Source organism: Dasypus novemcinctus, chromosome 10 (assembly GCF_030445035.2).
Source record: "Dasypus novemcinctus isolate mDasNov1 chromosome 10, mDasNov1.1.hap2, whole genome shotgun sequence".
In the NCBI taxonomy this organism is placed as follows: Eukaryota; Metazoa; Chordata; class Mammalia; order Cingulata; family Dasypodidae; genus Dasypus; species Dasypus novemcinctus.
The window spans coordinates 12616487-12632617 of record NC_080682.1 but is presented as its reverse complement, the minus strand read 5'-3'; the positions used below and the strand labels follow the sequence as shown (position 1 = coordinate 12632617).

At 59.1% G+C, this 16131-nt stretch overlaps 1 protein-coding gene across 3 annotated transcripts in view; it reads left to right on the top strand.

Moving 5' to 3' along the window:
• Positions 1–14733, top strand: part of FADS2 (fatty acid desaturase 2) — a 32353-nt gene extending 17620 nt beyond the window's left edge. For 2 of the 3 annotated variants that reach the window (XM_004483043.5, XM_023585918.2), the window contains exons 6-12: positions 5953–6013; positions 6489–6565; positions 11251–11348; positions 11597–11693; positions 11859–11938; positions 12644–12769; positions 13102–14733. In XM_004483043.5, the coding sequence (XP_004483100.1) occupies positions 5953–6013; positions 6489–6565; positions 11251–11348; positions 11597–11693; positions 11859–11938; positions 12644–12769; positions 13102–13153 (591 nt within the window). In that variant the 3' untranslated portion in view covers positions 13154–14733. The remainder of the gene's footprint in view (positions 1–5952; positions 6014–6488; positions 6566–11250; positions 11349–11596; positions 11694–11858; positions 11939–12643; positions 12770–13101) is intronic. The other variant, XM_058305351.2, reaches the window with a different exon arrangement.
• The last annotated feature ends 1398 nt before the right edge of the window (positions 14734–16131 follow it).

Sequence of the window (16131 nt, the reverse complement as noted above, 5' to 3'; positions counted from 1 at the left end):
AGAAGCACCCCTAATGCATTTAATGGATGTCTGCATTTAACACTTGTTTTGCAAAGTAAGCCTCTAAGTAAGAAAGACTATTAGGGTTCACTTTACCAAAAAGAAAAACTTTACATATGTGTTGCTTTTTGGAAATATCAGTTTTGTAAATCAAAGTTTAGAAGATTCTTGGTGCTTTTAGGTGAATCTTTTAAGACTCACAGTGCCATGTAAGGGGGAGAGACTCCGGAAGCATCGGTGAGGAATTAATCCTCAGTAAATGGTGGCATCTTGGGGAGTGGATGTGGCTCAAGGGGTTGAGCACCTGCCTCCCACAAGGAGGTCCTGGTGCCTTCTGAAAAAAAAAAAAAAGACCAAGCAAAACAAACAAGAAAACCAGCTCAGGGAAGCCAATGTGGCTCAGTAGTTGAGTTCCAGCTTCTCATATACCACGTCCTGGGTTCAATCCCCAGTTCTGATATCTCCAAAAAAAGGGGGGGAGGGGTCATCTTTAATCAAGTTGTATTCCCAATGTTGTTGGGCCCAAGATTTAGAACAGAGAGAGAAGAGCCTACTCTCCCAATTCTGGCATGTCCCTCACCCCCTGTATTAGTCAGGATTCTCCAAGGAAGCAGAACCCACGGGAGATATAAATGTGTGTGTTTTGGGGGAAGGGGGTATTGTAAGAGTTGGCTCATGAGACCCTGGAGATGGGCAAATCCAGATTCCATAGGGCAGGCTGCAAGCTGGCAGCTCCGATGAAGGTTTCTGACGAATTCCCCAGGAGAAGCTGGCTAGCTGGAGTAGGAGTGGGAATTCTTCCTTCTGGCTGCTGAAATCATCAGTTCTCCCTTTAAGGCCTTCAACTGATTAGCCAAGAGGTCTCATTGTTGAAGGCAGTGTCCTTAGTTGATTGGGACTTACCAGCCATCGATGCAATCCACTTACCCATCATTTAAATCCATGAACTGTTCTCAAAGTAACAGTCAGGTCAGTGCTTGCTTGACCAGACTGCTGGGCACCATCCCCTGGCCAACTTGACACATGAACCTAATCGTTAACCCCCTCTCTCCTGTTTCATTTCCTCCCAAGAGAATAGCTGAGCGGAAACATGGGTTTTCTGAGGCACAGCCGATTCAGTGGAAATTAGCCAAAGTGCTGTAATTTGGAAGCATCGAGTCTTCCTGGCTGGACAGGGATTTTCTTTTCTGCCACAGTGGACCCTTTGCACTCCTAGGAAACCCTTTCGCCAGCTTTGATTAGAGACGTGGAGATAGTAGAACTGATTCACTTGTTGCCTGCTGGTAAGTGAAGACAAAGGCCTCTTTGCCGGCTTCCTGTTGTAGAGGGTTTTGCTGCACAAACAGATGTCCTCCGGGTCTCTAACCACAAAACCAGGTCTCGCAGCTCTGCTGGCAGAGGCTTCTCTCCCCTCTCTGCATTGTGGCAGGTGAAACCTCTTCTGATATCCCCTCACCGTGGACACTTCTCCAGTGCCCAGCTTTTGGGTGAAGGGTCGCTGGAGGTCGCAGGGACCTAGTGATCCAGTTGCCAGTAACTATTGAAAGACCATGGAAATCCTCCCAGCATTCCCTAGAAATAATCCTCTTGCCCTCGCTCTTGGGGAGATGTGTGGGGGGCGACAGGGGTGAAGGCTGGTTGTTTCCCGGATTCCTCCTTGAACCTTGTGCTCTGACGCGAACGTGATGCCCTTGGGGGACTTGGGTCTCTCCACTGAGGTGACAATAGGTCTGATGGCATGTTCCCATGCCAGGGCCACCCGCACAGCCACGGACGGCCAGGCCTGGGGGTCTTGAGCCACCATCCCATCGTCCCAGCAAGGCTGTCGGTGTTCTTGTCTCCCAGGCTGGATGGATAAACCGGGGTGGCCAGTCAGCTCCAACGGGCTGCTCAGCACGTCAGGATGGAAGCGGGAGTTCCCCGCAGTAAAGCGCTTTTCCTGGTCCATCTTGATTATGACTTCCTGGAGGGCTTTTGGTTTTAGTGTAGCAAAATATATTTGTATTTAGCCCCTGGAGATTCTTTTCATCTCCCTCACGTTTCGGAAGTTCTTCATACATGTTATTTTCTGTTTCTTACGGTTTTACTTTTGAATGTTTTGGCTTTTTCCAAATAGGCTGTATTTCAGGATTCCGTCTAAGATGATGTTCAGCCTTCATGCTTTCCTGAGTCAGCCAGTGTTCCGAGCACCCCTTCTGGGTCACATTGTCCCTTCCTTGCTGCACTGCTTTTCTTCTGGATGGTAGAGTGAGCGCTCCTGAACCCCAGGGTCTGGTGGGGGCTCTGTCTTCTCTCCAGGCCACTGTTTGGGTGACTCAGGTGCCACATCCAGTTCTTGGCAATGAATTAACACGTTGGAGGCTTACAATGGGCTTTCCCCCCCCCCAGAAGGAATTTGCAGTTTTTCTATTTGGCCTTTCCATCCAGGACCAAGGCTTCTTTCTCCATTTACTCAAGTCTCCCTTGAAAAGGTTCTTTACTTTTCTTTCTATGTCTCATGGATGTATCTTTTTAAATTTTATCCTAGAGTGTTTATATTTTTGCCATTGTTAAGTCGTTATGGGGTTTCACCAGTATTCAGGAAAGCTGTTGATACTTGGCTAATCACCTCATGTCCAACTGGTTTCCACTTAAGCGTCTTTGTGATGCTAGTTGTTTTTCAGTTGATTATTTTGTGTTTCCTAGGTAGACAATCATATCCTTGAAAATAATGCAAAGCAAGTCTTCCTTTCTAATAGTTGCACTCTTATTTCTGGTTTGGGTTTTATTACATTGACTAGAAGCTTCCAGAGCAGAGTTAAGTGGCAAGGATACCCGTGACAGTCTTCTATTTAAATTGTGGTCACATATGTACAATATAAGGTCCAGCTTTTAATTTTTTATCATTGAGTGGGAAACCGTGAGGCCATGACCCCTTCAGCACTGCACATGGGCTCTTTTTTTTTTTTTTAATTTCTCCCCCCACCTCCCACCCCCCCATTGTCTGCTCCTTTGTGATCATTTGCCGGTTTTCTTCTGTGTCTGCTTGGATTCTCGTCGACAGCTCCAGGAATCTGTGTCTCTTTTTGGTTGTGTCATCTTGCTGCGTCAGCTCTCCATGTGTGCGGTGCCACTCCTGGGCGGGCTACACTTTTTGCATGGGTGGCTCTCCTTGAGGGGTGCACTCCTTTCGCATGGGGCTCCCCTATGCAGGGAGCACCCCTGTGTGGCATGGCACTCTTTGCGTAAGGCAGTACTGCACATGGGTCAGCTCATCACATGGACCAGGAGGCCCTGGGTTCAAACTCTGGACCTCCTATATGGTAGGTGGACGCTCTATCAGTTGAGCCACATCCACTTCCCTGCACATGGGTTCTTAGAAGCCGTGAGTGTTTCACCTGCCTGCCTGTGATGTCATCCTCCCACGGGGCCTTTCTCTCCTGGGCCCTGCTTCGGCGAGCCATTCGTGAACAGGCAAAAGTGACTAGTTCCCCCTTGGAACAGCCTTGCCGTTGGGATCCTTCCGTTCTCGCCACGCCTGGCTCTGTCGGGTCTTGCTCCTTTCTTTCCATGTGAATCTGCAGGTTCCCAGAGGCAGGGACTTGGCTTTGCAGTAGCTCCCATCCCCCTACCCTGGGCAGACAAGGGAGGCCCTTGTCATTCCTTGGACATTTTGTTCCAAAGCCGAAAGGTCCCCTCCTCGTGCCCTTGGCACCCCCTCTGCCCAGTCCAAGCCTGGCTGTGTGGTCTGGGGAGTGGCCAACCACAGGAAGGTCAGCTAGCCGCGGCGAAGGCTCTGCGGGCCTCCAAGCAGCCAGGCCATCGGGACAGAGGCACTCCCCTCCCTGCTGTCAGCTCGGGATTGCGCTGTCCCTGCCCAAGGCGAGCGCTGTGTGGGCCACTGTTGCATTCCTGGAGTTGGGCCTTGGCGAGCCACCAGCAGCCTCACCCGCAGCCCTGCTAGGAGAAAACACCCCCTGTCTCCCCGCCTCTCCTCTTCCCTGGCCCTCCCTCCTGGGATTTCTGCCTGTGTGTCATCAGGACTCCCCTGGAGGAGAGGGGTCTTAGGGTGTCCTGTTCCCTGCCTCCAGGCCCTGCAGCCCCTCGGTGGGGAGGGTGGCTGACTCTTGCTGAGCACTGGACGTGCTGGACACCACTAGTCCTCGCCCAGCCCGTGGGCTGGGAGCTGCCATCACCCCCATTTTATGGATGAACAGCTGAGGCTGAGCAGGGTGAAATAACTGGCTGGAGGTCACAACTGGAAAACGGCAGCACCGCCATTCAAACCCCAGATGGCTGGCCCCAGAGCAGGGCTTCTGTGTCCCATGGGAGCCTGCCCGGGGCCACCACCTGCCAGGCACTGGGCAACTGTGTTTGTTGACTCCGGGCCTCTTGGTCCTAGCGTGGTACTTCTAAAGCCCCTCCCCGCATCACTGCCTTCTGCCCGTTACCTGCACAGCTAGGTATGGCAAAGAGCTGTGGGCGTGAGGAACGGGGGTGCTTTCCGACTTGCAGAGGAGACTCCTGTGGTCATTCACACCCCGACAACTTTGCAGGTGCCTCCAGCTGAGGTCATCAGGATGGGAGGTGCCTCGGTTTACCAGAACAGCCATGTGGTGGGAGGTGAAGCGATTGGCTCAGATAAATGGGTTCCCCAGTCCTGAGCCCCTGCCTCCCAGAGGCTGGGAACCTGCGGCCTTTGACCCCAATACAGGGGCCTGCGCCACCCCCGGGGACTGGGGACTCCTGCCAGCTCCTGGGGCTCAGTCTATGGTGCTCCCTGGCAGGGTGCAGCTGGGGTTGCTCCAGCCCCCATAACCTCGATCGCCCCCCCCAAAGGCCACCGTAAATCATAAATAACAGTGTGTTTGCTGCACAACTGCAGCTTCAGACTCTCCTAGTACCTTGCTCCAGTTTGGGTACCCTAAGTCCCCCCATGGGGACTCTGTGGGGCAGAGATGTGGTGGGCAGGGGCTCCCGTCTAGGACCTGAGAAGCCTATGGACAAAGGCTGGGCCTGCGGACCTGCTCCCTGCCTTCCAGAAGGTTAGAGCAGCACCCAGGGGCCTGCTCTGGGGACCAGGCCCACCGGAAGCCCAGGTCGCTGGTCTCTGCTCACACTGACCATTTCGGGGGGTGCCGGCCTCTCCCAACCCTCCCTCCACTGGGAAATCGTCAGCGGCTCCCTCCGAGGCCTCCCTGGCGCAGGCTGCTCCAGAGCCAGCCTCAGCCCTGGCCTTCAGTCTTTGTGCCAGTGGCCATGATCTCGGGGAATGAACTGCGCAGAACAAGGGATCGTCTCCAGTGGTGCTTCGGCCCGTGGGCTCTGAACATGGCCCCCAGGGGCTGGACCGTGGAACTGAAGGGGCCTTTAGACAGTGAGGAGCCCCAAGCACCCCAGGGGTGTGGCACCCTAGGCGGGCGCTGCAGCCTCCTCCACCACAGGCTCCCAAGGGTGAAGCGGCCACCTGAGGAAGCATGACTAGCTTTTGGAAGTTACAAGGAAGCTCCCTGGTGGCTGTTAGCAATTCCTGGGCCTTCACCTTAGGCTCCCCTGGCCGCTGTGGGCTCTGCTCCCCGGGTGACTCCCGAAGGGGTGGAGACGGCCCCGGGAGCTCCTGCCGGGTGCTGTGTCCCAGCAGGTCTGTTGTGCATTCACTCAACAAACATTTAGTGGGTGCTTGTCACGTGGGCTCTGAGCTGGCTTATTGGGCCACTTCTCATGCGGCTCTGGCAGTGACGTCATCAGCCTCAAATAAAGGCGCCTGCATCACGGGGTTGTGGAGGCTGAATGAGGCCAGGCGTGGTCAGGTGGGTACTGGCCACCCTTAGCCAAGGGAGAAGGCGGCTGGGGGGCTGGAGGGGCCTTGGTGGGACCGGGAAGGAGACCAAAGCTGCCCTGGGCTGCGGAGTGGGATCGGGGAGGTTGGGACCTGGGGGTGCTGGGGGCTCAGGCTGTCCCCTCTCTCCTCAGTACGGCAAGAAGAAGCTGAAATACCTGCCCTACAACCACCAGCACGAGTACTTCTTCCTGAGTGAGTGCTCGGGGCAACCCCCTCTGGCACCCAAACCCAGGCTCAGGACCCTGCCCTCAGCCCAACCCCCCTCCCACCTGATACCTTTTTCTGACCCTGGACCCAGAGAAGGGACATGCCAAAGCTCACATGGCTAATCTCCAAAAGGAGGCTGCTCCCCCAAGGGGAAGCAGCTGATACTCTGGGAGGGTCCTTGTGGGAGAAGGAGGGGCCATGGCAGCCATGGTCCATGCCTCCTACTCCAAGTCACAGATGGGGACACAGGGGCAGAGTCTCGCTCAAGGTCACAGGCAGCAGCCCCTGGGGCGGGGTGTAGGGCACAGGGTGGGGCCGCTGCCTGCACACCACCCTCTTGGGCTCTGGTGGTGGGAAAGGCTCCCTGCTCCCCCCCTTAGGCCCCCAGGCCCTGGCCCCTCTGCCCATGACCTTTTGTGTCCTGGGACCGCGCTGAGCACCCCTGCCCTCTCTCCTGCAGTTGGGCCGCCGCTGCTCATCCCCATCTATTTCCAGTACCAGATCATCATGACCATGATCGTCCGCAAAGACTGGGTGGTGAGCACGGGCTACACCTGGCTCAGAGGGCGTGGGGAGGAGGTGACTGGTGGGCAGGGTCCCTGTGTGCCTCCATGGGGGCCTGGGGCAGGGGGGTCCCAGGCATCTTCCCAGGGTAGCTCAGGAAGGGGCTCCCAGTGAGGCTGCCAGGAGCCAGAAGGCCACGGCACACTGGTCCTGAAGCCCCCCCCACACACACACGGGTTCCCCAGGGGCAGCCATTGCCCCATCAGACAGTTCCTGAGATGAGGGCCAAAGGCAGCCCACCCCATACCCGTGTGGCCTCTGAGACCTGGTGGACTGGGTCCCACTGAATCTGGTAGGAAACGGGGGGTAGCCAGGCCATGGCTGAGAAAACGGGTTTAGGGGAGCCTCCTGGTTCTGCTTCCAGAGAGAAGGAGCCCAAGGAGGGCATCCTTGGATTTATGTAGTTGGCCGCTATGGTTCCGTGACAGAGGACAGTGGGCCCAGGGTGATTAAGCTACGCTGAATCGGGCACTCGAGACAGGAGAGCCTTGTTGCAGCCGAGTGGGGTTCCCTAGGACAGGGACGGATGAGTGGACAGTCAGCTAGGCGCAGCAGGCATGGAGGCTCTGAAGTTTGAGGCTTGCCTTAGGTGACACCCAGGTGGTGGCCTGGGGACTAGAACCCACACAGCAACCTCCCTCTCTTTCCAGTAACAACGCCTCATATTTGTATAAGCACTTGAAGGGCTTCCAAGTACTTCAACTGACATTCTGTCATTGACATCTAGACAAAGGGGGCCTTGTCTGGTGGCAGCTGAAAGGGCCTCGCCTGGGCCTTCAGGGGCAGGTGGGGTGGCTGGGGAGGAGGGGGCCTCCGGAAGTCTCTGCCTGTCTGTCCTGGTGAGCCAGTGTGTGCTCACCTTCTAGGACGTCCCTTTTCCTCAAAAGCAAACATTTTGGCAGCGCCTGCTGTGTTCCAGAAATGGTTCACCTGCATTACGCCTTTAACCAACGAGGCAGGTGAGGGCTGGAGGGAGGGAAGGACTGACCCGGAGTTTCTGGGCCAGTCGGGTGGCCGGAACTTGAACCCAGATCTGCCCCTGTCGTAATGCTGTCTCCACACGGGCTCGCCCGGGCCCCGGGAGGAGCCCCAGCTGAAAAGGTCAGGAGCCCTGCTGTCAGCTTTCATGGCAGAGTGGACCTAAATGTTTAATCGTTTTTACTGTACTTGTGCCCCAAGGAAGAAAGCAATAAATAGGAACAAGCAGGAAAGGAAATCAGACTATGGTTCTGAAAAAGGATCAGATGGCAGTACTAGGGAAATTTGATAAGGCCCCTTGGGCCTTTTGGGGTCCTCCCAGTCGGGCTTTCGGGGGACCCATCTGGCAGTAGGGAGCTGGCTCTGCCCTCACCAGGCTGCCTGGGGAGGAGGGTTCCGGTGGGCGGGGCAGGCCTCCCGCCTGGGGCTCAGGCTACGAAAGGGCAGCCAAGGGGTGGGGACATGCCATGTCGGGGATTTTCTGACTTGGGGGTACGGTGAGCTCAGAGAGTGCGGTCGTGGCTTGGGCGCACCTGCCCCCCGGGGCTTTGGCGGTGTCTGGAGACCTTGCCTCCAGTGGGCGGAAGCCAGGCATGCTGCTAAATATGGCGCAAAGGATGATCTGGCCCGGACATCCATAAGGCCAAGACGGAGAAACCCTGGCCTAGAGGCTAGGGCTTGTGCCATTCTAAGAGCTTCAAGGAAGGTTTCCTAGAGGGTTCGTCGTTCTGGGAAAGTGCCCAGTGGCCATGCCCATCCCCAGGAGAAGCTTGCCAGGCCTCACCTTCCTGGAAATTTGCTGCAACCGATTGTATCCCTGACCACTCTCCCTTGAAACTCGACTCCTTGGGCTTCCGAATCCCTGCCTCTTCTGGCTCTCCTCCCACCCCTGTCTGCAACAGCCTGAGCTCAGGCAGCTTCACCGCCCTCCCCTGAGACCGAGGATCCATTAGAATCATGTGGATCATGGATCACTCCCTACACAAAAGTGAATAAGTGGAGGAAAAAAAAAAAGAAAGAAAAAGCAAGCATCCACTCCATTAGATGTAAGTGTACCTGCTGCTATACCCACATGCACAACTTTAAAAGAGTGTGATGAAAAAAGAGGCAGAACTTGTCAGCTTTGCTGCCCTCACCTCGAGGCTGCCCCCCTGGATCCCTGGGTCTTGCCGGCCCTTCAGGCTTTCCCTGACCCAGTCCCTCCCGAGCTGCTCCCCCTCCTCCTCTCCTACTCCGCCGACGGCCCCCCTACCCCGGGTCACCAGGCTGCAGTCGGAGGCCAGCCCAGGTTCCTCAGCGTGGCTCTGGTCTGATTTCCTAATAACGTCCTAATCTCGCCCATCTCCAGTTGGCAGCGATCTGTTGGAAGATACAAATCTGAACATGTTCTTCCGTCATTTAAAGCTCTTCAGTGGCCTCCGCTGCCGCAAGATAAAGGTCAAGCTCCTTAGTCAGCCGTGGCCTGGCCTCGGTCTCACTCCGCGGCCTTGTCTCCTGCCCTACCTTGGACGCTTGCGCTGGAGCATATGGGTGTGAATCTCTAGCCCCTGCCCCCTCGCCTGCTCCAGCACGTGCTGCTGCCTTCCCTGACGGGCTCTTATGCGCAGCACTCCTTCTGCAAATATCCTTCCTGGCCGGCTGACCCCAGGGGCACCACCTCTGGAGAGAGGCTTTTCCTAAATCCCCGGGTCATGGCAGCACCCCACACTCACACCCAGCACCCCCATAGCCCTCTCTGTTGCCTTCCATGCAGCGTTGAAATCACTCTTTTAGGCCTGACCTCCTCCTTGACTCCTGTTGCTCCCAGCACCTAACTCTGGCCCGACACAGAGAAGGCATTCGGTGAACGGGTGCGGAGCTCAGGTGGGAGGGTGGATTTTGCTGAACAGAGGAGGGGAGGAGCCCCAGGTCGATGAGGCAGCCAGGACACAGATGCAGACCTGGGAGAGAGCACGGCCCGTTCCCGGGGCCACATGGGTCGGGAGACCAGCTGCAGAGCGTGCCAGATGTGGGAAGGCCTGTGCCTGTCCCGTGCTGGATTTTATCCTGTACCCAGCGGCGAAGGATGGCCAGCGATGGCCTTGGAGATGGCATGTTGGAAGGAGCTCTGGAGGGATTGGGGTCTCCTGGCTCGTGCTTGTGGGGCTACGCTTATTGCAAAGCCTGCTCAGCCCACGGAGAACCTCCTCAGTGGGAGGCTCTTCCCTGTGAGCAAAGGGGGAAACAGGCACAGCGGAGTAAGTCACCTGCAGTTACACAAGATCAGAGGTGGAGGGGGAATCTGTACGGGTGCAGCCTGGCTCTGAAGTCCACTTCCCTGCCGAGGCTCTCTGGGCAGCAGAAGCGAGCAGGTTTGTCCAGCTGCAGCAGCCGTCTCGGCCAGAGCTGCGGAGGGCTGAGCTGGCGCTGTGGCAGCTGGGATGGAGAAGCCTCTAGGGTGAGGAGCTGGCAGGACAGGCGGATGATGGAGCACCTGCCACATGGCCAACTCGGGCACAGCAGGGACTAGAGCAAGACTCTCCTGCCATGGAGCTGGCATTCTAGGCGCCAGGTGAGAAACCACTACGTAAAGTAAGAATGCAGCAGGTAGGGATCCGGTGGAAATCAGATCGTCTCATATCCTGAAGAAGCACCAGGAGCTAGTTGAGGCCAGGTGATCAGGGAAGGCGTCCCTGAGGAGGTGGCATGCAACTGAGGTCAGCATACCAGGAAGGAGCCAGTCACGCAGAGGCCCGGTGATGCGCCCTTCTGGCAGAGGAAAGTCCATGCAAAGGCCCTGCGGTAGGCACGAGCTGGGTTAGACAGCTAGAGGCGAGAGAGGCTCCTGATGGCGTGGGGGAGGCAGGCTGGGGCCAGGCCCCGCAGAGCTCTGGGGTGTCCCGGTGGGATCTGCATGGTATCAAGAAGGTACTCAAGGGAAAGTGGGGGACTACTGGAGACTACTGCTGTGGTTCAGCTGAGACGTGTAGATGCGGGAGGCGGAGGGGAGGACTTCCTGTGGTGGAGGGTGGGGCAGTGGGGGCAGCCAGGGTGGGGGCGCTTGCCCAGGAAGTGAGAAGAGGACGCTCAGTCTCAGGAACCTGGAGACAGCTGGCCCAGTGAGGGTCTGGAAGCAGAAAGCTGAGAAGAGAAGGAAAAGTGAGTGAGGCAGGGGGAGAGCCAGGTGTGGGCAGGGGCCCACAGTGTCCAAGGTTGTTGGGAGGGCCCTGTGGTCAGGGACGGAGGGTGTTGCCAGCCTCGGCCATCCATGCCATCGTGCTGGGGCGCGAGGCGAGGAAGGAGCTCCCTGATGCCAGTGAGGAGGGACGGGGCCGAAGGAACATCTCTTCGTCCTGTCAAGTGTCAAAGGCTGCGTGTGGGGTTTTATGTGTACCTTCAGAAGCCCCCTGGGCCCGTACCAGGGCTGCCAGCCCCCCGGCTCCGACTCGGGCTGCCCCTTCGGCCGTGCCCATCCCTGGTTCTCCTGTGACAGCGCACAGCCCCCTTCCAGCTGCTGAAACAGCATTTCCCTAGAAATGCAGGCAGTCTTCAAGCCCTGAGCAGGCGGAGGTGTTGACAGGCGTGGCGTCCCCCGGGGGCCTGGGCCAACTTCCCGGAGACTGTGTGTACACGGCTGCAGTCAAGCACGTGTGCCAGCGCACACAGGGCAGTGCCACGTCTGATCTCCTTTCTCCCCGCAGGACCTGGCCTGGGCCGTCAGCTACTACACCCGCTTCTTCGTCACCTACATCCCTTTCTTTGGTGTCCTGGGAGCCCTCCTTTTCCTCAACTTCATCAGGTGCCTGGGCTTTCCTTGTCCATCCCTGGGTCCTCAGGAGTGCTGGCTTGGACGTGAGGGCCACACACAGGAAGGCCTCGTGTTTCCACTTCCTGCTCTGGCCCTTCAGCAGCTTCGGCAGCTCAGGCTCTGCACTTGCCCTGGGAGGGCTGGGAAGGCGGCTCTGTCCCGGCCGTGGTCTGTGCCCCGTGGAGAGCCCCGGGGATGCCGCCTGAGAATCCGGCACCGAGCCACGCACTCTCTTCCAGGTTCCTGGAGAGCCACTGGTTTGTGTGGGTCACACAGATGAACCACATCGTCATGGAGATCGACAACGAGCCTTACCGTGACTGGTTCAGCAGCCAGGTGAGGCCACCGGAGCTGGTCGCCAGGGTCGTCCCGCCGGTAGCCACAGGGCTGCGCCCGAAAGAGGGGAGTGTGGGCGGGACGAGGATGCCAGACGGGTCGGTGTGACATGGGGGCTTGCTCCCCTGGGCAAGGCGGAGGCTGACGGGTCCCTTCCCTCTGCAGCTGGCCGCCACCTGCAACGTGGAGCAGTCCTTCTTCAACGACTGGTTCAGCGGGCACCTTAACTTCCAGATCGAGCACCAGTGAGGGCGGGCCCGGGCGGGGCCGTGGGGAGGGGCACCCTACTGGGGGGACTGGCCACCAGCCCCTTGCCTGGCGCCACCTGTCTGCCCTGCCAAGGTCCCTGCCCAGCTCTAGAGCATGGCTCCACAGCCAGCTCCACTGAGGCCAAATGAGCGCCCCCGCTTGCGCCATCTCTTTAGACGGGTTGGTGCCCCAGGGCCGGGTCTTCTGGCACATTTGGCAGGAGCCTTCCAGGTGCAGGGTGCTTTCACGGGCACCTCACTTGGTTGTGCAAGGCTGGCAGGGTAGGGGCTATTGATGCCACGTCATTGATGGGGAAACCAAGACCCAGCTGGGTTGCTAGCAGAGAACTGCCCACCCGCCTTCCCTGACACACCTCTGCCCCGTCCTCGTCTCACCTCCTGTCGCTGTACCTCTCCCTCTTTCCTCTACCTCCTCCTTTCATCTCCCATCCATTGCTTGTCTCTCCTTTTCTGAAAAGCATGACATTTTGTCTCTGGTCATCCAGTCTCCACCTCCCTGAAGCACAAACACATCTACTCACCAACGTCGCCCCACCCCCTTCTCACACACACCAGCCACACAGGCACGTGGGACCCTCGCCCTGGCCGTGGCCCACCCCGTGACCCCTGCCAGCCTCCATCTGGGCTGTGCGAGGAGGTGGTGGCCCCGGGCATCCCCACACTCTGCCCCGCTCTTCCCAGCCTCTTCCCCACGATGCCCCGGCACAACTTCTACAAGATTGCCCCGCTGGTGAAGTCACTGTGTGCCAAGCACGGCATCGAGTACCAGGAGAAGCCGCTGATGCAGGCCCTGCAGGACATCATCAGGTATGGGGCCGGTGGGTCCCCGGCGGCCAGGACCCCATGAGGCCGGTGGAGGCTGCAGAGGCCCAGCCTCCAGCAGGGACCCGGGTCCCACCGTGGTGGAGGGGGTAGAGACCACGTGGAAGGGCCAGGCTGGAGACCCCACCATCCTGGCCCAGGACCCCCGTCCTGGGCACCCTCCTTGCTCCTAAGCCTGGGTCACAAAGGGCCGGGCAGTGTCTCGGGCTCCTTGCATGGGGCCGGAAGTGGACCTGCCCTCCGTCCCCCATGGGGCCTTCCCAGGCCGCCCTCTCGGGCTGGCCGGCCCCTGACCGACCCCACCCCTGTCTCCACAGGTCGCTGAAGAAGTCGGGGGAGCTGTGGCTGGACGCCTACCTCCACAAATGAAGCTGCATCTCTCAGGGCACCCACGGGGAAGGGGGAGCAGGTGGGGGTGACGGCCAAAGGGAGGGGCGGGATTTTGTTCCGGGGGGCATCCGCGAGGCTCCCAGAGCCTGTCTTTGGTCTTCCTCTCCCCTCTCCTTTCTCCCTCCACACTGAACTTGGGGCCCTGCCCCGGTTTGGCGCGGCCCTCCGCTTCCTGCTTCTTACTCGCCTCCCGCAAGGAGCAGAGCCGGGCACCACGAGCAGTGCGCCCGCCCCCAGAGGGTGGAGGGGACCAGGGGCCCACACGCTGGCTCGCAGCTCCCTCCCTGCAGCCCGGGCAGGCCTCGCGCTCCCCCACTCTTTCTCTTGGGGTCTGTGGGGCAGGGTGCTAGCCTGGGAAGGCAGCTCCCGGGCCCCCGGGCCTGGTTCCACTCTCCTGCGCTCCAGGCAGCCCAGGCATCTAGAAAGGCCCGGATTGCCCTCCCACTGGGCCTCCCTGCAGATGTCCAGGCCCCGGAGCCCAGAGAGAGGGGCCTCCTTGGCCCCCCACTGCCAGACCTCTCTGGCCCAGGGAGCCTCTTCCAGGCTTTATTTCAGCATCTTTCCCAACTCCAGAGCCTAGAGCCTTGGGACCAGGGGGTGGTCCCTCAGGTGGGCTCTGCAGAGGCAGCAGGGGATGAGGGGTGGGCGGAGCAGCCAGCCTGTGGGCTCCGCCCCACAGCCCCCCTTGTCCAGTTCAGACGTTTGTCCTGGTTGGGAGGCCTGAGCGTCTGGAACCATCAGCCCCGTCACCTCCACATCGGCTGTGACCCTGCTGGCCAGTCCCCGCCAGTCCAGGGCCACCTGGCCCGAGCACCGTTGGGCCCTGCAGGCTCCAGGAGCTGGCGCTTGGCCCAGCCCGTCCTCGTATCGGGGCTGCCGGTCTGGACGTGCTGTCCGTCTGTCTCTGTCTACTCTCGTGTCTTTATTCTTAGTGTTTTTGGTTTTTTAAAAAATCTTTTCCCACAGGATGTGTTCTGGTGGGGACTGGCAAGGGCCTGGGCCCTGTGACAATCTGCCTTTTACCACTGCCCCTTGCCAGGCCCCCTTCCCAGGACCCAGTGGGCTGAACAGTGGAGGCAGGGAGTGATCAGGGGGCATCTCCAAAGGAGGCAACCCCGAAGAGCAGGGGAGTGGGGGGATCTGATGAGGGTGGAAGGAAGGGGAAATGGAGAGGAAAGGGGGGGGAGCGTGAGAGGGGAGGGAGAGGGGAGCCTGCTGGCGGCAGCACAGGGCAGGGCAGCCGCCGGACCCGAGAAGCCACGTTTGAAAATCTAACCCACTAATCACGACTTAGATTCAGGGAAAGGCCTTTTGGGGAAACCTAGTCCCCCCAGCTCTGGCCAGCCAGGAGGGATGAGCAGCTAGAGCCACCGGCAGGTTGCCATGGCAACCTGCACCCTTCTGAGGCCTTCCACTAAGAAAACAGCACCCCCACCCCCCTGCCGGTTGCTTGCTCCCCCAGAGGCTGGAGGAATCCATAGGGACCTGATCTTAATTTTTATCATGTTGCTTCCCCACCCCTACATTTTCTGGAAATAAAAGGAGTAATTTTATTCTCACTTCCTTGTAGCATAGTAAGAGGGGAGCCCTTGGGCAGCTGGTAGGTGAGCTGTCAGGATGGAGGAAGAGGCCTCCCCGCAGCTTGAGTGAGGGCCACCCAGCAGGGCCTTTCCCGGCCACCCTTTTCCTCTGTATCCCTCACCACCCCGTGCTAATCCTACCTGGCCCCTCTGTTGCCCCTGCTTGTGAGAGAATAGCCTCTCCCCCCACCCCACCCCACCCCCGTCCCTGACGGGCACGTGATGTAAGGGACCCGCGTAAATCGGCCCGCCTGCCCCTTCCTGGGGACCCTCGGGCTGATGAGAACTCAGCTGCTGGAGCCGCACGAAGCTTCCTGGAAGTCTGGAGGGCAGCCGGCGGCGGGGCTTGCGCAGGCCCCCCTCCTAGCACCCACTTCCCCTGCTGTCTCCCCCAGTGCAGCCTGCCCTCATCCCTGCACCAACTGGCCATCCAGGACCAGGTTCACAGCCTCGTGTCAACTGGCTTTTGGGCTCCCCGCCGCCCCTCCCTTTCCTGATCAGCCCACAGAGCACCGGCGGCTAACAGGACCCCAGCCCTCCCCTGATGGGCTTCCACCTTGTGGCGCCTTGCCCATGCAGTGTCATCCCAGCCCAGGTCACCCATTCATACAGACCAGTGTGGAGGTGCGAGGTCTGTACCCCAGAGCCCATGAGAGGCCGAGGGCATATGCTCAGGCACTGAACCTGTGCCACCCACTGGCCCACGCTGCTCTCTGTCACCTCTGGGCTGGCTTGACTGGCAGGGTCAAGGTGAGCATACCGGGGGAGGGCCAAGCAGGGCTGGGGAGGGCTCCAGAGTAGACCTTAGACCCCCTTGCCCCAGTGCTCACAGGGGTCTAGGGTAGGGTCCGCCACGGACCCCATGGGGCCTGGAGTGAGCCCCTTCTCCCTGGGCCTCGGGGCCAGAGTCTTCCCCTTTGCCCAGTGAAGAGACTGGGCTGGAGGGGCTCTGAGGATGCTGTCATCTCTGAACACCTGTGAACCCTTGCCCGTGCCTGCTACACAGGCGCATTGGAGACCCTGGGGAACGTGCCATCCATACCCTCTTACCTGAGAGCTGTCTGGTACCTGGGCAGCCCTTGGCACTCCCAGCTTGCAGGATGGTACAGGATGGCTGGCAACCCAGCCCAGGCCCCCAGCAGGGTCCTGGAGAGGGGTCCTGGTGGGCAGCCTGGTTTATGAGGGATGTGGGGGGGGGCAGGCTGGGGGCATGGGGTTGCTGCAGCTGTCGGGGGCACCAGGTAAGTCTTGGCCCCGATCCATGGACCCTTGGACCATCTGCTGTGACTCCTCCCCTCCACGCTATACCTGCTCTCTGCCTCACCACCTCTCTTTAGGTATCCCCCCAGGGTTCTTTCCCAACACGCACAGAACTGT